Consider the following 18,831-nt stretch of genomic DNA (forward strand, 5'->3'; position numbering starts at 1 on the left):
TATTTTTTTACATCTAAAACATATAAATACTTTCTGTTAACAAAATAATAATTAATAGCACCATATTTCAAGGTTCAATATTTGAATGTAACTAATAACGGGGCAACATTTTGAAAATACTGGATAGGATAGGTTTTTTTTTAGAAAGATAACGAGTAATATTGTTGCCAAATTGCCAACGGCTGTAACCCCGTTACCTTTACACTGGATCTGATGGTCTCCATGCTCTGAATGCTCTCTTTCTTGAAGGAATTAGCCCTCACCTTGTATGTGGATGTGCTCGAGGATTTAATAAATAATCCTGGGACTGGATTTCCTTGCTGCTGTTGCTGAGACTGAGTCGCCGTGGTGTTGGTCTGGTTGGGTGAGTTCGAATCCTCTGACTCTTTTCCACTGTGATAGACCACCCTGCTTTCTGAGATGTGAATGCTTGAAGCACAGCCCATGCTTCAATGCACGTTTTTCCAAATGCACTTTTTTTCACCTTGGCTATTGATGATGTTGTTTTTTTCTTCCAAATTATTATTGTTATTATTTGACTTGGATCTTCCTATCCTTTGCTTTTAACCTCCAAAGGCGAAATGATCTCTCACGTTTTTCTTCCCGAGACCATGAATAATATATTATCTTCCCGTTTCTTTCCCCCACCAGGAAATATATTTCCTTTCCGTTTTTTTTTTTTTTTTTTTACATTAAAGTATATGATAACATTCAGCGCATATATAACAGAGACTTCTTCTGCAAATGCACCTATTCAAAACCACAGCGGTTCATTTTTTTTTCAGTCTTTCAATTTCATACGCATTTCCATCTATCTCGTACGCATTATATCCCCTCTATACTTTTCAGTTGTCCTTAATTGGACAGTTTTACCCCTTTAGCAATCGTTTTATCCATTATTTTTCAAGGTCTGTTGCTGTTTTCTTCCTCCACACCCCAGAGTCAAAAATATCTGTTCTTCTTTCCTGTGTTTTTTTTTTCCTTATTGGTTTCTTTTTATGCTCTCTAATTTTAACCCACAGGGTTTAAACCCGTTTTACTATCGTTTTTCCACTTCATAGTACCATCATTTCCATCAGCAGGCTATTTAAATTCACACAATATTCCTCTTCTTGGCAACGGTTCTGGATTAAAGACTCCCCACCACCAAAAAAAAAAAAAAAAACCTTCTGTCCAACCAAACATTCCATTCAATTGCCAAAGAAATCATAATTAGAGAAAAGGGGCTTCTGTTTGAAGAACCTCCATTCAGATTCGCGTGTTTCGTTTCTTAATAATATTAATAAAAAATAATAATCTGCAGGAGCAAAAAAAAAAAAAAAAAAAAAAGATTGCATATAATGTATCAAAGGCCTTCCATTTTTAACAAAAATATGCAAAAGGCTGTCAAATTATCATGTAGTACCACCGCTGAAGAATGGATTCATACAAAACACAGACTGCTCGGCATTCTTTTAAAGTTTCAAACTGCGGAACAAATGGAGGCAAGTGTTTTAATATATATATTTTTTAAATCAGCCACAAAATGCTTTTTTTTTTCTTTTTCAGTGAGCCTTTCTCTGCCTTTCGAGCGTTTGCCCTTCCAATTCAGCACTGCTTGACAGCGGCAGATCCAATAAAAGCACCCGCAAGGATTGACCTACAGCCTTTACAGACGTCAATGCAAATGAGCTGAAGGGGGCGAATCAGCAACTGCAGGCCCACGGCTGGGGGGAACCAGGTAGAAGAGGGAACTTCAAACAAATCTTCATGTAAGTAGCCAAGTGCACTGTGCACTAGCAATGCGTTAAAATGCGAAAACAATTGCAACGTTATGTAGAAAACACATGACTACATTATTCTGACTGTAGCACTGCATTGCACACTCGGTTTACTATTTAATCGCAGCATAAGTGCTTTTTAGGATACACATTTTTAAGCAAATTAAATGTGCATGCTGTTGTTTTTGGTAACTTTTTAAACTCCTGCCTGCTCCTAGTCTTCATACTGAAATAAGAGGTGAGTTACTGTACTAGTCACATCATAGTTGCAAGGTATTTTGGAAGCAGGTCCAGTAGCTCTGTAAATAACACATTATATTTGTTTAGTACCACAGCTTTGAAAAGGTACCCAAACTACTGCATTATACTGCACTTTCTTAAGGGTAATAATAGTCATCCTTATTGTAATATATCTGTACTAGATTAATTATATAACTCACTTTATTGTGTGCTAATACTGAAATGTCCCTAAAAGCACCAAAGAAAAGGTACATACAGTACAGGTACATTAAAGAACCAGTAGCTGTCACCCGAAGAAATTCCTGAAATATTTAGCATCTGCGCTGGCTATCACTACAACCATATCACAGCAAATATTAAATAAAACAGTAAGTATTGTAATGAACTTATTTTATAAAGAAAACGAAATGTACAGCTTTAACTAGAATTTTAGTGCATGTGAAATAAATATTAATATTAACAATTGGTTTTCATGGCTTTCTCTAATAAATCTTTTGTGAGTGGCTGACCATTAGGAAGAAAAGCAATTGACAAACTGAAAACTCACCATTTCAATAATTAGCTTCAGTGTTTCAGCTGCTGCACTTTGTAGATAGCATGGTAGAAACAGTCAGGTAGACTGATGTTGTTTTTAGCCGAAACCTAGCTAATTATTAAAATAGTGAGTTTTCAGTTTTCAATTACTTTACTTTTCAAATGCTGCAAAGTTTGCACCAGAGTAAAGTAAAACTGTAATGACGTCAAAGGAGACCGAATTTGATCAGTGCTCGACCCCTGTCTTTAAATAGGTTTCACAGTCCATTTTATTATTTCTACTGTAGATCATGAGAAATCACTGTAGATAACATTTCAGTTGCCTGCGAGTATTAAGAAAATGAGCCTGACATTCTGAGACTGAGAATGCATGTGACCTTTGGAAGCCTGAACAATATAGACATACACCTAATATTGCTGCCATCAAAACTGTGGTTTACAGCTCTAGGCCAATATACTTTTAAACTGTTATTCTACACCAATTGTACACCAGGCTCAGTCTTTCATTAGGTCACAATGCAGGGTGTCATTTCATCACCTGATCTTCTGTCTAACACAATAGCTACATTGTTTACACAAGTACCTAATGTGAAAGGCTTAAAGCGCATCACATATCGATGCATAAATACTCGTTTAATTGGTATACAGTTGTAATGCCGCTTGGCACAATCTGTTTGACAAAAAAATAAATATGGTGATATTATAATTTTTGGAGGCTGTATGGTAACATTTCTGACACAATGCTTTAACAATTTAAACATTAGTCTTGTAGGCATATTTGGTGAGGTTCTGATACCTGAAAAATGTGGTGTTGCCAGGCAGGCACACAATATATTTCAATGTATTTTATCTAGTTCTGCATCCAAGCGAGCATTGTTGGATAGTAAAAAAAAGAGACTTCAGTATGTTTTTTAACAGTTGTAACAGATCTATAGAGAACAGTGGCTAAATATTTCTGGCAGACTTGAGCCTGTAAAGACTTAAAGAGGCCAAACCAAAGATAAATACAATAGTTTGTAAAGAACAGGTTCTTGCCAGTTTTGCCTACCTAACCTGCAGGAGTGCCAAGCCAATGCAACACTCCCTCAGGAATCCCCAGAAATGACTGCCAACTTCACACAGCCAGGAGGCTAACCTGCGCAGTATGACCCACCCAGCACATCATGCTGCCCTGCTTTCTCCAGTTGAGCCACTCAGGAACCAGGACCTTAATCTTTCTTTGAAGACCATGTGGTATTTCATTCATGATACTGGTAAACTTCGCAAGACTGGTGTGTTTATACGACAGTTAATCTGTACTGACCCGTTTTTATTCCCTCTTCTACTTCTAGTGCGGTATATTACTATGTTTTGTGGTGTTTTAGACGTTGGAGGTCATAAACCAAAGTTTATCGAATAGACCATGCTGTCCAAACACCAGTCCGATGCAAAACAATGAGTCACGTGAATGCATTAGAGCTGCATTAATCTTGAAATGCACAGAATGTAAACAATCGCAGAGAGAGGCAAGATATGGACAGAGATAACAACAAAGAGGACGTCAATTTAAGAGCAAGAGCATTTTTTAGTAATTGAAAATGGTAGTAGTAGGCGATATTTTAATTTGTAAATTTCCTAAATTACAAATTAAAATACCACCTACTACTACTATTATTTTCAATTAATAAAAAATGCTTTCTATGTCCAATGATTTGCAATGATGGTGGTTACCCTCCTGTAAAGTTCCCTGCTTTGCCACACTATATATTGAAATATTGAAATAAAAGCCCCTTATAAATTGAAGGGGTTTTATCAGAAAGGAGTTGCATGTGAACATACTTCCAACCCACTTGCACTTGTACTCCCTGCATTCACACTATGGGGCACATTTAACAGTGTTTGACACTCCATAAGCCCTGCCCAGCTTCAGGTTGAAATATCTCATAATCACAGTTGAGAGTTAACACTTTTGTTCCATGTTTGTTCAATATGTGCATATCTCATAGTTAATTAGCCACGAACAACTATAAAGATGCATGCTTGAGGCCTCAGCTTGTTCATTCTGCATGCTGTCGCTTAGTTTTGCTAACCATAAGGGCTTCAGCAACTTATCTTTAGTGGAGACATACCATTCAACTTTACAACAAAAATATATATGTATATACTGGGTTTGAATTTAGCTCAGTGAAGTGGTGGTCTGTCAACTGTTATACTCCACATGTTCTTTCGGACCAAGTATTTGATGGTTCTAATTGGTTAAGATTGTATAAATAACATAAGGTAGGCAAAGGTAGATAATAAAATAATTTCCCATTCCTTCAGGTAGTTAAAGGCTTTAAAGGTGTATTTTACTATACCTTGAACTGGAAATGTCCTGTTTGATGGGGATCTTGTATTTCTTTCTTTTATTCAATAGCTCTAATCATTTATTGTGTGTTCATGCATTGCTGAACACTGAATATGAAAACCAACAAGTCGACTATTTCATTTAAAATGTTTAAAAGGTAAATGCCCATTTACACAGACGATTCAAACATGTAATCCATTAAATATAGATTTCCTCTCATGCAAGACTTTAAAGACACAGGTCTGAGTAGATGAGCTTACAGCTCTGAAACGTCATAGGAATGCCTTATGTGGGGGTCTGTGCAGATGAGCTTACAGCTCTAAAACGTCATAGGGATGCCTCATGTGGCTTAACTTACCTACTTCATAGCTGAGCTAAGGGATCCCCCTAGCTCTGGTATTTCAGTCTACAGATTTATGTAATCCTGTGCATTTAATGATGTCATCTTGAGTCATTTTGTAAGGGGCAAATGGTCTGGACTGACTAAGCACCTGCTACAGTGTTAAAAGTGTACATCTTCTCCTGTGTACAGATGTCACACCCTGCACAGAAAATACAGCACAATTCTAAAGTTAAAAAAACACTAAAACTATGTTTTTTTGTGTGTGTGTCATTGTAGTTCCTAAGTACAATCTTTATTTTTCTGATTTTGAGATAACAGGAGTAGTTTCCTGCCTATATTATTTCCAAGAAACAATGAAACAAGGGATCCCCTTGGTGCCATCACAATGGTTCTTTAATTGGTTAACAAAGAAGGCTCAATCAGAAACCCTGGCAGCCACTGACAAACAGCACATAATAGAGTGCCAGGTTAGAGAAAAAGGCTCACCACAAGCATTTACCATTTCACTGTCCTTCACAGTTAAAACAAAGCGCTGTGCTTGAAGACAAGATCCATGTGCTTTAAAGGGTTCCCACGTTATTTACCTTAGCAGTACTAATTCAAATCAAAATAGTGCTGTGGGATAGTGTTTGTGTTCAGATCTTTGGAAAAGAAAAAGGACTACTCTATTAAATACATTATATCAGAATATTAATATGAATGACATAACCTCCCCCTAAATGCAAGCTTTTGATTACCATTCTTAGCACTTGAGGACACCACAAATCACTGCATTTTTATCACACTCCACATAATTGATTTATAATGCCAAACCAAAGCAATAAATAAAATATTGGCTTACAGTGTTATTTGCAGAACACAGGCAATACTGACATGCTTAAAAACAACTTTGATTTTAAGGACTAAATATAAGATAATGTAAGAGTTATTCCTGTTAAAAGGTTCACATAACTGGTACGGACTTCCATATTGTTTTTAAGATGCAAATGCATACTGTCAGTAGATTTTTAACAGGAAAGCATTTTTCATATAGGCTAAGAGGTGCTCATGCTTGCAAGGTTAAGCATATTATCTGGCTGTGAACCTAATGATAAAAGTTATGTGAAGCCCTGTTTATAATGTTTAGCTGGACATTCTGTCCTAGTGGAGCCACCATAGACAGACTGGGGAGAAGTGAGCAAAGGAGAAAAGAGGAGAGAGAGAAGGAGAGAGGAGTAAGATTGCGATGTGTATTTGAAGTGACCACTGCTATTTAAATTACTGCAAGCTGTTTTAATAAAACACAGTCTTTTAACCCAATCAAGTCTCCTGATTCTACTACAGGACTTGTATACAAGAAAGAGAGAGTCTTACACTGGTGGCAGAGGTGGGATAATTAAAACCAGGACATCACCTTACCGCCCTATGTCTGATGGGATGGTGGAACGTGCGAACAGATCAAGGATCAATTGGCAAAAATCCTGTATGATAAAGGTGGAAAATGGGAACAAAACATCAGCCAAGTAGAACTTGCTTACAACACCCCAAGCACACCCCATTCTTCCTGGGTCACGGACGAGAAGCAAAACTGCCAACAAATGTGTTCCTCGATGGTGCCTTTTCATCACCAAAGGCTACAAAAGGCACTCCAGGAGTACGGTGCAACACTGGTGAGAAAGCTACACTCGTCTTTTAAAACAGTGAATGAAAACAGTGACAAATGGGCAAATCAAAAGCTCTATTATGACTTGTGTGGATTGATGACTCAGCTATGCCTCGTAATAAGCTTTCACCACATTGGAAAGGACTGTACAAAGTACTCAAACGAATGGATGCCAGCAGCAGAGAAACAGAAGTGAATTATGAACTTCAGAACTTCCAACCTACAGACTGTTCTACAGCCATATAGAGGACAACACAGGTGGGGCAGCAGCCTCACTATCTTAAAGACATGTTGCTTTATTAAGAGATGTTCTTTTTCATATGGACTGCAAAGGGCATGTTTGTTAATTTTGTTGTTTTGTTCTCTGTTGTATATCACGTTTCTAGTTTTTTTTTTTTTTTTTAAAGAAATAAGTCACTTATTTGCATAATAAATTGTAGATCAAGTTCATCTAATGGATGCTTTGCTGTTCCCTTTACAAACGAGGAAGCTTCTTCCAACAAATGGGGAAGTGTATGTAAGAATTATTCCTGTTAAAGGTTTTTATAATGTTTAGCTGGACATTCTGTCCTTGTGGAGCCACAGCAGAGTAGGGAGGAGCGAGCAAAGGAGAAAATAGAGGAGAAGGCGAGAGGAGTAGGATTGTGAGATGTGTTTAGAATGACCACTGCTATTTAAATGACTGCAAGTTGTTTGTATTAATAAAACACCGTCTTTGAACCCAATCGAGTCTACAGGACCTCTAACAAGAAAGAGAGAGTCTTACAATAATAAGAGCTGGGTACTGTGTCTATTACCTTGTTTCATTAGAAAAACGCGTAACAATTACATTTAAAGCCAATGTTGTTTTGTATGAACCAGTCTTATGTCGTTGATCAAGTTTCAACTAACGAGACCAAAAACTGCGTATTTATGCAGTTAAGCTATTGGAGTCTCGCCTACTATTTTAATATATCAAAAATACAAGGCTGGAACAATAATGATAAGCATTTACCAATCCTAGACAAGGTGGGCAAATCTATATACTGTATATCATTAGCTGATTTACCCTTAAAGTCACAGCACTCATTTTTTGCCATCTGTCAACTTTCACACAGCACACGCACTTTTTACACTCGAGATTTCTAAAAAGAAAATACAAGCTTGTGGTTTATCAAACCTTGTGCAGTGGTCCATTTGTAACAATCCCTTCTTGTTCTGTTTTCATTCTGTTGCGTTCTTCCATCTCCGAGTTCTAGATGTGCTTTAGCCTTCCTTTGACAAGCTCTTCCATACAGCAGAGTTCCCACAGAACACGTGCGAAAAAATTATTATTTGAAATTTTTAAAAAGAAATCACCAATATTCTGTTACTATGGCCATCTGGATGTCTTTTCTCTTCTCCCTTTGGTGTGCCCACTGTTCAGTTAGTTCCAGCTGACCAGTTCTTGCTACATACAGTATAATAAGCTGATTAGGAGCAGTTTTCCTTTTAATGTAATTGACAGCTCGATGTGCAACTTCTCAGCACTATCAGCGGTAAAGGCGATTGCATGACAATCAATAATGCGAAACGTGTCTTGTTTCTGATGGTAAATTCTTTACTAGCTGCCCTCGTAAGTTCGTGAACACTTCACAAGAACCAGAAGCGTTCTGCAAAACCACATTTTTTTTTATGCCACTCCCCTTTATGCATAGACCTGAACTATAAAACTCAGCAGCAAGGTCACCCACTCGTCAACCACAACGTCGGCGTCATGAAACACAATAAAACCTATTACAATATTGCTTTCTCTTTTACCTCGCAGGTTAAATAGCTGTTCTCTTACACGCACAGTCTTATCTCTAACCCAATTGCAATGTACGTCAACAGCAGTGCCTTACGATATAGGTTCAGCGTAATAGGTTCAGCTTAGGCTACATGATAAAAGAAACAGCTTCTACTGTTTTGATGTTTATTACTTGTTGGATTCTTTAAATTCAGGTTACATATTATGATTTAATTTTGCTCCCAATTACTTTACAACATTTTTCTGTTTTAAAGCATCACAATTTACGTCTGGCGGAATTATATAGGATTAGTGTTAGTTAGCATTGGAAAGGTCAGTGGTCAATACTCAGTATCATAACCCTCTGAATGAACCCTTTTAGTGCAGCCCTCATTAGCTCCTGCTGTTATGCAGGTGGCTTGCTAACAAATTGTGCAAACCTGCAAAATAGAAATAAGTATTGTCTCAAGGAAGTAGGCTTCCCTAGCACAGACGCCAAGCGCCCTCTACTGTGTAAAGTAGGTTCAGCAAGACAAGAATTCGCAGGTAAAATACATTTACTTAAAACTCGAAACACTAGAGGCTGGTTTCTCAGAGACTGCCTAATATTACTTTAGCTACGGTAGTCTTTCGATGCTGCACATTGGAGACCTATGTCCCAAATTGAACTGACTACAGCTAGGAGCTATTGCATCATTATATTAGCTGTAGTAACACTTAGAGTTGAAAAGTTCTTCAGTGACGTATTGAGCAGGTATTAACCATATACACATGACTGAGATTTGAAGGTATAAAAACAGACAGCATTTTACTGCAGTATTTAGCAACTCATCATAGCTAGGGTTATAATAATACAAACCTGATCAATGGAATTCAGTTATTGTTAGTAATCCATGTTTCAATTTAAATTATTTAGTGATCCAAGATAAATAGCAGATCCTTAGAAATAATTTTTAAAAATACCTATACAATACACTATTTGGAAAATGAATAGCATAAATGGTTTCAGTGCAAGTAAATAATGCTTACCTAGTGTTTTCAATGTTGCAGTGAAATAGAAAGAGAACACACACACACACACACACATATATATATATATATATATATATATATATATATATATATATATATATATATATAAATAATTATTAGCATTTTAAAAGACATTTACATGCATCAAAAAAAATAGGTTTGTAATTTTGCTCCACAATTTGTATGACCATCCTCCCCTCCACACTTACTTTAAAAGACCTAATTATCACATACAGGTTTACAGCTTAATCAAATAAAACGGAGAATTCATGTCAAAAACAGTTTTTTTTTTTTTTTTTTTTTGGCTGTGGGTTTGTACATTTCAATAATAAATATTGTACGTTTAGTACAAGTGTTTTCAATTCTTATTTTCAACATAAGTGCTGTAATACAATTATGTAAACATACTGTAAACTTTGTTTAAAATTAAAAACTCTTAAAAGAATAAGAAAAACAAAACAACAGCTGCATAAACCAATGTCATTACGAAGAAAAAACAGGTAAAGAGCATCTTATTATGAGTATGAAATATGAGTTGTCTTAATTAATGTAGTCTTGTTGTTTAGATTTACATTGTATCATTATTTTATGTTTCAGTCACCACTTCCTTCTTTGCAAAGACAATGGGCCGTGTTGCAGGGGGAACAGAATACTCGTTACACCCTGGAGTACCTGATGTTCAGACATGATTGTAAGAGTTCCATGAGAGCCACAGGGGTCCTTCAAACTTCTGATTATTAAAAAGTCACAAAGACATGACGACAGAATTAAGATAATGATATTCCATACATATAACAAGTTACCCTTTATTAAATCCTATTGTTGAAACATAACCTCACACTTTTCTCAACCTTGTTTTCATTGATTAAAAAATGGTTCGGTATCCATTGAAATGGTATAGTTTCTAAGAGGGGGTGTAGTTTATTTTCCTTTTTGCCTTTGACGTTGCACTTGCTTGTAAAATCGAGCCCCATAACTTTAACTAAAAGCATTGCTCCCTATTGATATTCTTATTGCAACCTCTTGCCAGCTAAGAGCTGGTAATGACGTCAATCTGAACTGCGCGGTCTTTCTAGCACAATACAAGATTTTATAAAATATGTTAAGGGGGGGGGATGAAAGAAGCAGGGAATATGACAGAATGATTAGGGAATACAAACATGTAACAAAAATGGTTTAATACGTTATAAAAAAATACTCAAGTGACAGAGTCAATAGTGCCAGTACAGACCCCCAATTACACCAACTAAATAGAGTCAGATCCTTTACTATTAAATAGACACCAACACATAAGCTGGGGACTTGTGTGTTGGTGTCTTCCAGAATGAGATGAGAAAGAAGCTTTTTGCTAGACTGTAAAGAACAGCAGTTTTAAACAGAACAGAACATGCATTTATTTAGCAAAGGGAAATCAATAGCTTCTTGTTCCTTTCTAAGCCCTAGAAGCTGAAAGAAGACTGTTCATCTTGGCATGGTTAGTTGAAGTAGGATTCCAGGGTGCCACGGCGACGGATGTCACATGTCCAGCAGTGGAATCCCCCTCCTAAAGAGTTGGCATGGCGAATGTTCGCTTTAATGGTTTTTATTCCTGCAGGTACCAAAAAAAAAACCACACACATTAAATACTGTGCAGACAGATTTCTTATATCATTATAAAATACAATACTATTATATATATATATATATATATATATATATATATATATATATATATATATAATTATGTTAACAGCTGTCGCACGGCCCCTGTAAGATAAAAAGACGCACATGCCACAGACTTCGCTTTTGAACTGCTGCACAAGCTAACCATCAAAATCAAAAGATCAAAGGCAGAAAATGCACTTTTTTGATTTATAGGTGAGCAAACCATTAAAGGAATTAGTACTATGATATACAATTGGGTGTACATTATTCATTATTTTATTGTGAGAGGAACACCTGTTAATTATTCACAGGATTGTGCATAATGAATATATCACCACAAGAGGGAGCCATCCCATGAGCTTTATACGAGTTAATGCAGATACAGGCTTACCAGAAAGGTGAATAATGGCTGCAAATAATAAAAATTCTAATGTATGGACCCTGTGGTGTTTAAATGGATTTAATTATTACGAATAAATACATAAACTTACCAAGCCTTTCAAACATCTTTTGGGTGCTGATTTCACTGGATTCAACCAATACACGTTTTTCATCCAACATCAAGACATTCATTGAGAGCCACTTGGAAGACATCCACAGAGGGTGGTCTGTAGAAACACATTTGTTTGCTTAAGATTTACAAAGCTACACCGCTAATTGTTTTACCATAATGCTACTATGTAACAGTGAATGACCAATTATACAAACTATGACATCTTGTAGTATTTGCCCATTATCAATACCCTGTTTAAGGGCTTACCGTCTGGAATCAGTGGGGTCGGGGGTTGTACTATCGTCCACCCAGCCTTCTTGAACATTTCAATCTGAAATATTGAACAGTACACATTCTGTTTGAGACTAAAGAGCTTTTCCATCTTTTACCACAAGAGGGCAGCAGTGCCCTACGAGCATTATTATTATTATTATTATTATTATTATTATTATTATTATTATTATTATTAATAATAATAATAAGCCAAATAGATTCAAATGTGTGTGTGCTTTTATTCATTCGTTAATTAATGTATTAAGTGAATACATTACCTCTCAGTCTTATTAGCTGCTGAATGTCCAGTCTACAGTGCAGTCCCCTGGTCAGCCCAGAGGTTCTATCTAGAGCACTACCATCACCAGCCTCCCACAGACATGTTTCAATAGTCAAAGGCGCCTTCTATGATGTTCCCCAGGGAACCCTTGTAAACGAGACGCTACACCTCAATGGGGTTTATCCTGGTACAGCATTTTAAAATAACGAGTGAAACCACAGCTCACCTGGTGACACGGGCGGTCTGGGTTAGACAGTACCAGGCCAGGCCCAATGATGTTGAAAGTAGCGTCAATGTGCATTGGATTGGGGTCCTTAAACGAGAGCAGGTGAATTCTGTACTCAGGTCCAAGGTGCCTGCGCATCCACTCGATGCCCATATAGTTTGTAACCTGAAACAAGCAAATATCAAACATATGCTGTTCATTTTAAAATGTAAAGGTAGGGTTTACCAAAAAAAACCGTTTTTCTTGTCCAATTTAAAGAAAGAAAAGAAATAAAAGAAAATTCTACTTTATAGGTTTTGTCATATGATAACAGAAAGAAAAAAAACGTACTTGACTCCTTTGTGCAAAAATGTCTCTCCCAGCCCTCATGAAGTCAGCAGCATCAAAACAGGGCTCGAATTCAGTTGTAACAAACTTTCCCTGCGCCGCCAGTTGGTGCCTATCTTCGACTGTACGCATAGGGTATTCCTGCAAGGTTAGAGTATAGACAGCTGGGTGTTGTGTGTGCAGTCATGCACAGGTTTCAAACATAGAAACCAACAAGCTACATGACACAAAAAGTACATGTGAACCACCTGTAATACACATGTATGAAAAAAGGTGCACAAATAATGCAGCTCACAGCATTAAAAGTGTGGAGTTGTAGGGTCCAAGGGTGCTCCCTGCAGATTTGGTCAAATGAGGTCAAACAAATAACATTACCCATTAAGTAGATACTGTATCAAGCATTTGTAAAAATTGTTCCTATACTGTATAACTGTAAAGTATATATATATATATATATATATATATATATATATATATATATGACATCTTGTGGGGAGGTGGACTGTGCTTGTTGTAAGAAATCTATGCTACTGGCGTAGGATGTGAAGATATTGAAATTACTATTGCAAATACACAATTGTAGGGATAATGAGATGTTTATGGTATAAGGGTTTGCACCAATCTGCCTGTTACTACAATATTGAAGAATGTAAGGAATAGTTTACCTGGTCATACAGATCATCAGCCATGGTAGGTTTGGGGGCTGTTGTCCATTTAGCGCCTTGGTTGAAATACTCTTTAATCAGAGGTCGGTATGCTCGGTATTCAAAGAAGCGAGACCGCCAAGCCATTGGGGCTTCAATGATCTCATTGCCCACAACAAGAAGGATGTCCCTGGGCATAGCGCTATATAAACCTGGTAGCACAGAGCAGAAATCACATGCAATCAGGTCAGGGGAGGGTCTTAAAGCAGCAGCTCCCCTATATCTTACAAACCTGCTCCATCACATACACCCTGTCAGATTGCTTGTGTTGACTCTTTCAGCACTAAGACTGGTCAGCTGTTTCAGTGGAGGTATCTTTGCTATACAACTTGAGTGGTCTGCAGGTCCCAAGAGCTGTATACAGGTCTGCAGTGTTGAAAGAGTCAAGTGATGTTAATACTGTAAGTGGAAATAATTCAATCCCCAAGTCAAATATGCATTTATATAACAGCTAAATCAAGCAATACATGGTGGCTGTTCTTAAGCAAACACTGGCCATGGACAATGTGTTAATATCTAATAACTGTAAATGTACAGAGCACAAAATGATAATGAACAAGGAGATACCATTAAGAATGAACGTGTGTGCCGTTTTTTTTTTTTTTTTTTTAAGAAGCTCAAGGTTAACACGTTTTTTTTCACTTCAAATGAAAGCAGTTGAACAACCACAATTATTGTGTCTCTAAAATAGAATTTCTTTTGGAATTGGAATTGGTTATAAAAAGGAATGCAGACAGCAGGTAAACTCAGGGAACAAGATATAACAAGCTGACTTCTGACCGTCGATTATCTGTTAAACATCAACAACAGGCTTTAAGGTAGATAAACAACTGCACTGGCTCCAATTTTAACATCTTACCACACTTCTCTGGGGTTTACCAATCTTTCAATGAACTTTGCAACATTTTTCAAAGTTTCATCAAATCAAACGCACCTTTATTTTCTTCTATGACAGTATATATTTTACAATGAATATGCAGACCTACCTGTAGAATCAAAATCAGGTGTTTTGTAGTGAGTTAACCAGTCAATAGGCTCGGGCCTTCTAACCTTGACTCCTTCCAAGCGTAAAATATTGCACATTTCCTCAATCTCACGCACAGCTTTTTTCAGGTGTTCTTCAGGGAACAATTGACCGCCATACTTCTGGTAAAAAGGCCAGTGTTTTTCATAGGTGTTTGCCTGCGAGAGAAAATAAACCATGTAAAATAATACACAAAAAAAACACACAGGCCTACAATGCAGAATAGTTTCTGTGCTGCACACACATGAAACAAATAGGGTATTATTTGTAAATACAAAAGTGCAGCAATAATATATTCATGTTACATGAATGAGCCACAAATGGTATCATATACTACCTGACTTTCAGATGTTACCTGATCATTAGTAATAGTGTGCAAGACACAGTAAAGCAGAGTTAATGCATAATAAATATTTAGTCTTCACTAAAGGTTTAGGGGGAAAAGGTCTAGATAAGATGTACAAATAATAACATAATTCTACAATGAGATTTGTTTTATTTCAAACGTTTCTATCTTAGGCTTTTAGATGAGGGTAATTTACTGGGAACACTTGTGACCATGTCCCACTGTGAGGCAGCTGCAGTGATATCACTTAACGTGGCTCTTGTCCAGCTGTTAATGTCAAATTGTGTTAAAGTCTTGAACTGGTGACAAGGTTATGTTTTTTAATGAAGTTGCAATTGCTTGATACTGCAATAAAACTAAAATAAAATAAAACTGAAACTGGAAAAAGAATAGCATTCCATTTAAAATAAAATAAAAATGAGATTACAATGTAGCGTATTAAATGCCCAACGAAGGAGCAACGAGCTTTTTTTTCCCCTTAGACTATACCTTGACTTCCATTTTTCTGTTTCCCTAGACTATACCTTGACTTCCACGGTAAACGGTGGAACACACGCATTCTCGGCTCTTCCAACAATGACTTCTTCTAGTGTGTCCCATTCATTGAAAGAGTTGACGGGACACTCATCGGGAACAGGGTCGACAGACTTCGACATGTTATCCTCCTCCGCCACCGCAGCCGAGGTGCCTTGGAATGCTTTCTGCACCCAGCCTGTGGCAGCTCGAGCAACCTAAAAACAAGAAATGATGCAATACATAAATAAATCATAGCAGCCTCCTCAAAACCAGACGGCAAACCAGTTGAATTAATCAAAAAAAAACTTCTAAAGGGGTTTTAAAACGGAAAATAAGGCGGGACATTAATAAGGTATTTTAAAACCTGCCACGGGTGCACCCTGTTGAGTTTCAGGCTATCCTAGTGGAGTTCCGATGGATCAGCTGCTGTTGACAGCTGACTGGTGGTATTTCATTTTAAAACGAGCTGTGAATGATACACGTGCAGACTCAAGTGAACTCAATGGGGGGAAATATATTTTTTAACATTCATATGGTATACGGTAATTAATATAATAATAATAATAATAATAATAATAATAATAATAATAATAATAATAATAATAATAATAATAATAACTATTAAATTATCCTGCAGGCTGCAGTAATCGTAATAGGATTATTATTTTTTTTAAATCAATTTATGATTACTGTATAAAGTAGCTTTGAACACCAAAATCGTACATACAATACCCAAATAAAACAGCATACCTTACAAAAATAATGTATTTTCTTACTTCTGTCATTTTCGGTATTGTTTGTTGAGAGAAATCGCCGTATTTTGTCTCAGACCTAAAAGATCTTATTTAATGCATGCACAAATATTAGAGTAATTCTGTGCAAATGTTTAAACAAATAATTGGGTGCTCATTTTCTTTAAAAAAAAAAAAAAAAAAGCTCGATTTGTTGCAAAACTAATTCAAATGTGTTTTACAAATGGGAATTAATAAAACATGAAATCAATACTAACCATGGCTCCAATCAAATGAGCTGCTTCAGCTCCCCTGCTACCTCCTCTCATGCATCTTACTCGCAGCATTTTCCTGTAACTTGATTTTTGCAGGAATGTTGGAACCCTGAAACGCTAAGTGTGGACTGACACAAAAAACTGCAAACCAGCTGTAAAACAGAATTTGTGCACTGCGGCTTTTTATACCCAGGCTGAACCTTGCATTGGCTGCTATAAACAGCTGGGGCTACGTGACGAGGTTAAATGGGTCACGAAAGACGATAGCTTGGGTAGCGACAGCACATTCTTGTGTTTAAGTCACATCCAAAAACACTTACATTTAATGTGAAGGGGTCATTTATAATTTGCCAGAATTATTTACCATGTCAGAGTAGGAGAGGTGCAAATTTCTTCTGCAATCTTTTAAATGTATACGGTACTGTAATTCACACCAGTCGCGGTATTTTAGTTATTGGTCCATCACGTGACACAGAAAGGGTATTGAATAGCCCAAAGGAAAATATAGCCCGCAAATTCATTACTATTATTATTTCAACATTTTTATTTTACACCCTCGTGGAAATAATGAGTCCAAGAAAATTAGGTACATTAAAATTATTTTATAGCAAAGTCATAAAGTCCTTGTTTTGCCCCTCTGAATTAACCTATCTACCCTGACTAGGCCATTCAATATTTGTTACAATTCCCAACTCTTAGCTGGTCACTGGCTTACCAGCAATTGGTGGTATTTTCAATAGGGCAGTAATATGCCAGTAAACTGCTTGTACACCTAAAGGGCTTCCAGAACTTAATCAGCTTATTTATTTGAAATATTTGGTGGTTTGCATAAGAAAAGTAAAGTTCTGAAGTTAATTAGTGCTTGATCCTTTTGTAATTGATTGTTTTGCATTAAAAAACTAATGAGTTTACATGCAAAACTAAATCGTGTTTGGAGGAATCAATGCTTCTGAGCCTGTGCGCATTTGAATCCAATTAAACCCAAACCCGATTCCAGCTCAAAACTGGTTTATATGCTGAATATACTGTACAGAGGATTTAGGAACTGATTCCTGAAATAAGTAGCTTGAATCCTGTTAGACTGTACATATAGACTGGGCCACTCAATAAGCAGTGGCAGGCTCTCCAACATTGCACAATAGGAACATACCTAGTCTAGTGCCAATGCACTAGGTAGGATGGGGGGCATTTGGCCTGGGGGTCCCGCTATGTCAGGATGGGGACACCCTTGCAAAGGCTCAAGCCTCCAAGGTGGGAGGATGGAACACTGTGTCAGAGGGGTTCCGGAAAAACAAGCTAGAGCACAAAAAGAAAGAAGGCATACTCTGGAATTAAAATGGATGAAAAGGGGAGCCGTTACACTGCCCACTGAACTTCACCAATTGTGCCACATTGTGTAGTGATTTAGCAATGTGGAGGCTACATTTCACTTGATATTTAAGCTGGATTTGAACCATCGACGGACCATTTTACTGCTGCTTATTTTGCTTTCCAGAAACTGATGTAAGTTTTTTTTGTAAGTTGCCCATGCAGCAGTATTTTGTGTCAGAACACAATACAGCATGTGCAGAATCGCGTGGACCTGCTTTACCTCAGTGGGTCTAAAGTCCATGTTCTCTTATGTTATCTCACTGGGAAGTTGCCAAGTTATTTGGAGCAAGGTTAATGTAAGAACGAGGATTTTCTATTTAAATGAATAAATAGTTTTAACCATTAGTTGTAACCGTTTATTTTGGCTGTTAATGTATCAGCGGTTTTGGAGTCCTCCATTTATGCAGTAAGACCAGAAGCACGGTGCTCTTATTCACTCTTGTTAACACTTCCTAAATAATGCGTGATCGTCACATTTTGAAAAAGTGATTGTGAATCGAGTGAATGGCAATCATGTGCTTTCAACGTGTGTTGATCGTGCATTACTTACAAAGTGTGGAGAAGGTTTTAGTGAAACAAACGCATTACATGTTTTACAACTGGTACAACCTAAAAGTGTGCTTGTCTGCAGCGCTCTCCCAAGAGGCTGTCAGCAAAGCCCAGACATCATTAAGAAATATTTTACTTGTCTTACTCAGCAAGCAGTGGGTTTGTTGGTGTAGGAATAGCAATGTAGCTCAGTTTCTCTACTGCATGAACTTTAGTATTTTCCCTTTTCTTGGACAATAAAGTGTCAGTATCCTTCGCTTATAAAATTACAAAAGCGTATCACTTTAAAATAGTGCTAAAGTGACAGTAAATTACTGTCAGGCAAATTCCTTTTTGAATGCAGCCCACGGATTGAATAGTTCATGTCAGATTGTGACGACAGCTGGTCTGGGACGTGCCAAGCTTGTTCCAAGTCTGTATTTTTGCTGTACACTCTACATCTGAGGCA

General features: G+C 37.0%; 2 protein-coding genes and 1 long non-coding RNA gene across 6 annotated transcripts in view; 1 reads left to right on the forward strand and 2 right to left on the reverse strand.

The window, feature by feature from the left end:
- The window catches only part of LOC131700570 (high affinity cAMP-specific and IBMX-insensitive 3',5'-cyclic phosphodiesterase 8A-like), a 67,751-nt gene extending 58,072 nt beyond the window's left edge, over positions 1 to 9,679 (reverse strand). For 2 of the 4 annotated variants that reach the window (XM_058998644.1, XM_058998643.1), the window contains exon 1: positions 264 to 1,555. In XM_058998644.1, coding sequence (XP_058854627.1) covers positions 264 to 446 — 183 coding nt within the window. In that variant the 5' untranslated portion in view covers positions 447 to 1,555. Of the gene's footprint in view, positions 1 to 197; positions 240 to 263; positions 1,556 to 8,004 lie in introns of those variants that run through there. The other 2 variants (XM_058998645.1, XM_058998642.1) reach the window with 2 other exon arrangements.
- On the forward strand, positions 243 to 7,574 carry LOC117429025 (uncharacterized). Its single transcript, XR_004548377.3, has 3 exons — positions 243 to 364; positions 1,549 to 1,751; positions 6,527 to 7,574. It is a non-coding gene; the product is annotated as an uncharacterized LOC117429025 (long non-coding RNA).
- Positions 9,680 to 10,785: 1,106 nt separating the features above from the next.
- Positions 10,786 to 16,632, reverse strand: LOC117962314 (glycine amidinotransferase, mitochondrial). The gene is made up of 9 exons (XM_034901507.2): positions 16,467 to 16,632; positions 15,466 to 15,672; positions 14,558 to 14,753; positions 13,533 to 13,723; positions 12,871 to 13,008; positions 12,541 to 12,705; positions 12,029 to 12,092; positions 11,760 to 11,876; positions 10,786 to 11,212 (listed from the first exon to the last, which is right to left on the reverse strand). Exons 1-9 carry the CDS (start codon positions 16,533 to 16,535, stop codon positions 11,100 to 11,102), a joined length of 1,260 nt encoding a protein of 419 aa, XP_034757398.1. The 5' UTR covers positions 16,536 to 16,632; the 3' UTR covers positions 10,786 to 11,099.
- Positions 16,633 to 18,831: the final 2,199 nt, after the last annotated feature.

This window comes from Acipenser ruthenus, chromosome 24, assembly GCF_902713425.1.
Source record: "Acipenser ruthenus chromosome 24, fAciRut3.2 maternal haplotype, whole genome shotgun sequence".
Lineage (NCBI taxonomy): Eukaryota > Metazoa > Chordata > Actinopteri > Acipenseriformes > Acipenseridae > Acipenser > Acipenser ruthenus.

Bases quoted from the DNA above. Each gene is read 5' to 3' on its own strand.
- LOC117962314 (XM_034901507.2), bottom strand. From the start codon at position 16,535: ATGCTGCGAGTAAGATGCATGAGAGGAGGTAGCAGGGGAGCTGAAGCA. The intron at 13,724-14,557 runs GTAGGTCTGCAT...CTGTGCTACCAG, and splicing joins ACCTGATTTTGATTCTACAG to GTTTATATAGCGCTATGCCC. The intron at 11,877-12,028 runs GTAAGCCCTTAA...GTGTTTCTACAG, and splicing joins GACCCCACTGATTCCAGACG to ACCACCCTCTGTGGATGTCT.